Source organism: Micropterus salmoides, unplaced genomic scaffold, assembly GCF_014851395.1.
Source record: "Micropterus salmoides isolate LMB-PRFRI ecotype aquatic unplaced genomic scaffold, ASM1485139v1 Ms_hic_scaffold_8, whole genome shotgun sequence".
Taxonomy (NCBI): Eukaryota; Metazoa; Chordata; class Actinopteri; order Centrarchiformes; family Centrarchidae; genus Micropterus; species Micropterus salmoides.
Window position 1 is genome coordinate 16797819 of NW_024044570.1, and position 6201 is coordinate 16804019.

A 6201-nucleotide genomic window follows, 5' to 3' on the forward strand; every position below is an offset into this window, starting at 1 on the left:
TATATGAGATGCTCTGGGTGAACTTATCTACATTTATATGGCAATAAAAACAGGTTAATGATTTACAAATGCAATTACAAATAGGCCTAAATAAATTGTTATATGCAAACTCTTCAGTCGTGAAATCATTTAAATTCCACAGGTTTACTTTGTGCTGCAAAGTAGTGACTGGTCTAAACTAGTTGGATTCAAATGGGTGAATGAAAGAGGAGCAACAATGTGGAACACTGCCCAGGTTTCAATGTCACCGGCTGGTAAGAATGACAACTCTTTGTCCAGCTGTAGTGTGCTGTCCCTGCAAAGAAAATCATTAAGGTAACGCAGTTGCCCTCTTATATTATAAATATATTACAGGACGTGAACAACCACTTGAATGATCATGTTTTAACACACACCATATTTTACCAGCAGTGAGACACAATTAAAAGGTGGAAATATAAATGCTTGTACACAAACTGGCCACCTACATTACACACAATGAAATGTGAAAAGTGTTTGTCTATGTGCATGGCTGTTGCTCAAGCACTGGCACTCTGAAATGTGATTTGTTTTGAAACTGGTTACTTTAGCAACCTTGCCACTTGGTTTGATCATTAACTTGTGAGAAATCACCTGTTTGAAGAATGTGGGGTAGAAAATTACTAAGAGATACTACAATAAAATACTGCTTTGAGATCATCCGTGTGAATAAAAGGCAGAGGATGAGTGCTGATCTGACATCAAATATGTACAGTTAAATGTTTAAGGAGCCAAACTAACATACATTTTTAACCTTAAATATTTTGCGTATATATTTGAGTCAGTGTCAGATAGTTAGATCAATAGTTAGTACAACTGCGATCAATAGGCATACTGGAAGGTTATTTGCAGGTGTAGTCAAGCATGACCACACTTTAGCTGACTTGAGTTATTGAATCATTAACATCCTCAAAATTGAGGACATGGGATGAGAAAATGTTTCTTATTTTTGGTACTAAAATCAGAGGTCACTATTGAAATCTTAATCAAAACAAGTCTGCCCTCTACTGGAAAAAAGCTGAACAAATATGAAACGTATAAAATGTGGCATGTTTAATATAAATAGTCACACAAATATAGATTTTATCTTTGACACATAATACATATACAAAAAAATTCAGAGGTCACTATTGAAATCTTAATCAATCATATATATATATATATATATATATATATATATATACATACATACATACATATCTATACATATATATATATATATAGATATCTATATTTCATATATATATATATAGATATATATCTATATTTCTATATATATATATATATATATATGAGGGCACCAAAGTGAGATCCCTGACAGATCCTCGCAGCACAGATGAACCGGTACCTTTATATGACGGCACCAAAGTGAGATCCCTGACAGATCCTCGCAGCACAGATGTACCGGTACCTTTATATGACGGCACCAAAGTGAGATCCCTGACAGATCCTCGCAGCACAGATGTACCGGTACCTTTATATGACGGCACCAAAGTGAGATCCCTGACAGATCCTCGCAGCACAGATGTACCGGTACCTTTAACAAAAATCCCCCTCATTTTAAATATAGTAATTAGTAGTAATATGTATATATAAATAACAGTCCAACATCCATACAACGTGATGATGAAGTGAACTCTTCTTCATGAATAGAAACTGAAAAACACAAAGAAGAACAAATCAAAAATCTGTTATTACCATACATACAATTGTACCTGAACAAACTTGTGAATCACAAAAGTATTGCAAGTGTGTGAAATAATGTTTAGTTGTCCAAAATGAATCTTGCAAATGACTGCATCTTTAGTTTAGTTTAGAATTTTAACCCACTCTGATTTATGAATGTATAAAGGCCATCCACCACCTGAATAAACAATATCCATCTTTTCAGAAGAATCGATTGTATTATTGTCCTCGGATCCATCTTTGGAGGAAAATTTGAGGATGTGACGACATTGCTCAAGGTATACAGTATCACTTGAATGAATGCCACCCATATCAATAATTCAAACTAAGTCCTAAAGGGAACCAGGGCTTATTTCATTCATGAACAAAAGCGTGAACAAAAGGAAAGCAAACAAAAGTATGAGATGCTAATTACGTCAACATATCTTGTCAATCAAAATAAATGGAGCCCAAAATGTAGGCCAGTCTCTTCATGTGATAATGAAGTATGTTATCCATGTTTGACACAAGATATCGTCATTTACTGGCCCGTCTATCATTTATGCTGACATGTCAAAAGGACACTGCTTTTGATCTCATGTGTCACGTTATCCAATAAAAGCTTCCTCATCTATCGTGGCTGGAGAGGTTTAATATAAATTGTCTGTGATGAAAAGTAATGAGAGTGGAACTGACCTGGCCAGTCGGGCTAAAGTGATGAAAGCCAGAACTCCATCTAAGCCATAGACTATGAGTAAGACACTGCTGATGATTACGTCTGCCCCCATCACATACGTCTGCCACACCAGGAAGTAGACCGTCAGCAGGATAGTTGCCCCCAACACAATGAGGTTGGCCAGAATATAGTTTGCACACTCCGTCAGGTTGCCCTTTACTCCTGCAGACATGGGTCAGACACACAGGGTAAAAGATGGTGAAAGAGGGTTGTAAGTTACTGTTGTTCTGCTGTTACATAACAGAAAGCCTGCCTTACAAACAGAGTTCATGCGTTTTTAGAACTTGACCCATACTACAGATTCAAATCTGGATTTCTCACACTCTTTCACTTCAGTTTTGATCCTTCTGTATCTTTATGAGGGGCAAAACAAAACCCTAAATTATAATAACTGCACTCTGTGCACTAGGCCACAAAGAAGACCCCAGACCCCGATTTGATTTGATTTTGTGTCAGGGTCACCCCTCTGATAGGATTTTTGCTTTTAGATGATTTATTACCAAAAGTGTATGAAACCTATAACCAAAATATCATCCATTCTGTCACTGTGTTGTAAAAAAAAAAAAAAAAGAGCAAGTTGCAACCTAAAACTTGAAATGATAAGAATTAGGAAATATACTGAACAAAATTATAAATGCAACACTTTTGTTTTTGCCCCCATTCAGTGTAGATATGTGTGAGCGTGTCTGACTTGCTGGCAGTTTTGCTCCAGAACACTTGGTGACTACAAAAGTTGTTGTGTTCTATGGGGCTTGCATGAACTGGTGTAATGAATTTGATTCATCATCATCTACAGACTCCTGACATTACATTAAACAAGCAAGGATATTGTAAGCATTGTAAATTAACTGAAGCACGCGCCTACACTGCACTCGGTTTCCATTACAACCTGGAAGAAAAGCTAACCCCCCGATTATCATTATGTAATTCACACTCTGGATCCAAATATAGTGAAATTAAAGTATTCCCCTGTTTGATGGGGACCCCCTGGAACACCCTCAAGGAACCCTGGTGGTCCTGGGACCCCACTTTGAGAACCATGCACCAGGCATGAAATCTGTAAACAATAAGGCTCACGCAGAACAAATTTGAAAGCTGCTGGGATGTATGTCACTCCATTTAAGAATTAAGTAAACTACAAAAGCTACTAGAATTCTCATTGGTCTTTTAGCTACTAATTAGTGTTATGAGGTGTGTTTGGTTATTTATTTGATAAGTTACAGGTAAGAAGAAGCACTGGATATACATAAGCAACACCGCCTTTATTTAATGTCTTGAATCTGTCTCCAAGTGTCATTTCTTTATTTTTTTATTTGCATTAAATATGAAAATGAATATTTACATATATGTATTGACATACACTGTAAATAATGGCAGCCTGGAAAGTTAAAAAAAAATCATCAATCATACAGTTCATCAATTATACAGTCTATGTAATCAAACTAAAAAACTATGCTAGATGCTTTGGGAAATGAATAGTAGCCTAAGCAATAATGTATAATCATGCAATCAATACAAGAATTATTATGCAGAGACTCACCACAGAAGAAATGGAGGAACTCCAGAGCAGCCAGGAGGAACAGCAGACTGACATCACAGACCAGAGCATCAACAGGATATGACAGGACCAAGCCTGAAAGCAACAGACACATTCACGGCTCTCTGCAGGTACAGCAAAACTCAAGAAACAACAACCTGGGACAGTATTACTTCTTCAGCACTCACTCTTTCTAATGATCAAGCCAAGAGTGAACAGAAAATAAAAGACGAAGTAGGCCGTTGTCAGGTTCAGCAGCAGCTGGAAAGTTACAGATGATAGCTGGGTGCCCAGTTAAGGTGATTTCATTCATCATCACACTGTCAGTGAGACAGAAAGGCGTCTGTCTTCTTGTCCTTTTGGCAAGGCTTTCCTTTAGACGTACTCAGCTGAATGCATGTTAAAGGATACAACTCCACTGGCTGATCTTCCTTGATGGAGACAAACAGACAGAAACGCAATAAACCGAGCACATTTTTTTTACGTCACTGAATTAACAAAGTGAACTAAAGTAGAAGTATACACGTCCGTTATCTTTAAAGTTGCTTAAACTAATAGTATTTAATTAATATAAAAGCGTGTCCATAGCAACGCATCCACCTACCTGGTCCAGGCATCGCCATTTTGATTATGTCGCCAGCTTGTTCATTAAAGATGAACGTCTCCGCCTGCTGGCTGGAAGATAAACTACAACCCCAGAGGTGTGTGGTTTTCAGGCCTTCAAACTCAACTTTAATCAACCTGCAGCAGCAGTAGGCAGCTGTTTTCTGCAAGAAAGCTCTGACATACCCCCAGTAAACTACCTGCTTACCAAAGTGCAGACAAAGTTAGCACATTGAAGCATTCAGTACCAAACCTACAGAGCCAGGAAGTTTTTTCAGGAGTTGGTAGAGACCAGAGTAAAAAGGAACACCTTGACCACAGGTGAATGAAAATGAATGCTAATGTTGCTCTTTGTAAATAGGCTAACATGTTTGCTAACATGTCAACTTTATGGTGCTAATATTTTGTTGCTTGTTTTTTCAGCTTGTTCTGCTTCCCCCAAGTGGCCTAAAAAATCCAACCTGAATTGGCGCAATAATACAGTATGCTATGTCTATACACAACATTTAGGCTGACTACCCCCTCCATAGTCCATCATTCTTGATATATCAGGACACTTGTCATCATTTAAGCTAGGCTACATATTTTTTAATATTAACTTCACCATTACACACAAACGCTTATTTTTAATAATTGTTTGAATTACCTACATTTATTTTATGGAGAATGACTTTAACTTTACATAGGCCAACCTAACCTTAACTTACAAAATGTTGCCAACAGGGTTTATTTCCACACAACATGCAAGATTTTGTACAAGTCGACTACACACACACACACATCTACGCACATGCAGCTACAGAGCTATATGAGATAAGAAATGTAGAATACCAAAATGAACTGCTTTAGCATAGCCAGCTGTTTCATTGTCCCCGGCAGCCTCTATCTGTTTCTCTTTCTTGCTTGTCCTCTGAAACAATCTGCATAGTGTGACTGAAAGAACGGAGGCGTTGTTTGGTTTGAATGGAGGAAAAGCAGAGGGGTGGAGGGGTGGAGAGAGAGATGCTCCAGCTGTGGGGGAACAAGACAACACAACAGCATCTCACATGTGGGTGGGGGGTAGGGTGGCGGGGTGTCAAGGCTGTGGGGGCTGCACACAGTGGCATTGTTATAAGGGGGGATGCAGCTGATAAGCTTTCGAGAAATGGATCATTCCCTCAAATCCTCCTCTTGGGAAGCCTTGACACAAAACACTCCTGTTACTGTATGGTTGTTTAAGCTGGAGGAATTCAAAAGGCCCCCACAGAAGCCTTTCAAATCGCAAAAAAAATACTATAGATCAAAGTTTCACAAATGTTTTGACGCTGCTGGGGGAGAGAAAAATATTTATTTTTAGAGCCTTGAATCAGGTTAAAACTGTGCTTGACATCACATAGTGACATTAGATCAAGTGTGTTGGAATGCTTTTTTTCCCAAGGCATCCTCAGGCCTGACCTAACTGCATGTAGTGTTTATAGTTTAAAGTGCTTTCATAAAGTTAAATCAAAGTCATGTTCATTTCATTTCTATTTCCCCCCATAGTAACTATTACCGTCTATCTTTACAGCCTAAATTAGGATATAAGAAAATACTCAATATGCAAAAACCTAAGAGAAAAAAGGGTAGAAATCTCCAGAGGAGCAACAGAGGAGGGTTCAATTCT

General features: G+C 38.0%; 1 protein-coding gene across 3 annotated transcripts; it reads right to left on the reverse strand.

Annotated features, from left to right (window-relative positions):
* Positions 1–1294: 1294 nt before the first annotated feature.
* On the reverse strand, positions 1295–5592 carry LOC119894001 (transmembrane protein 80-like). Of its 3 annotated transcripts, none has more exons than XR_005442857.1 (7): positions 4561–5592; positions 4368–4387; positions 4145–4238; positions 3960–4052; positions 2380–2581; positions 1556–1674; positions 1295–1429 (listed from the first exon to the last, which is right to left on the reverse strand). XR_005442857.1 is itself a non-coding variant. In XM_038706479.1 (6 exons), the coding sequence occupies exons 1-6, from the start codon at positions 4577–4579 to the stop codon at positions 1662–1664; spliced, it is 441 nt and encodes a 146-aa protein (XP_038562407.1). In that variant the 5' UTR covers positions 4580–5592; the 3' UTR covers positions 1295–1661. The 3 variants fall into 3 exon arrangements, 1 of the variants encoding a protein (XP_038562407.1); XR_005442856.1 differs by having other exon boundaries at positions 1295–1492; XM_038706479.1 differs by having other exon boundaries at positions 1295–1674.
* Positions 5593–6201: the final 609 nt, after the last annotated feature.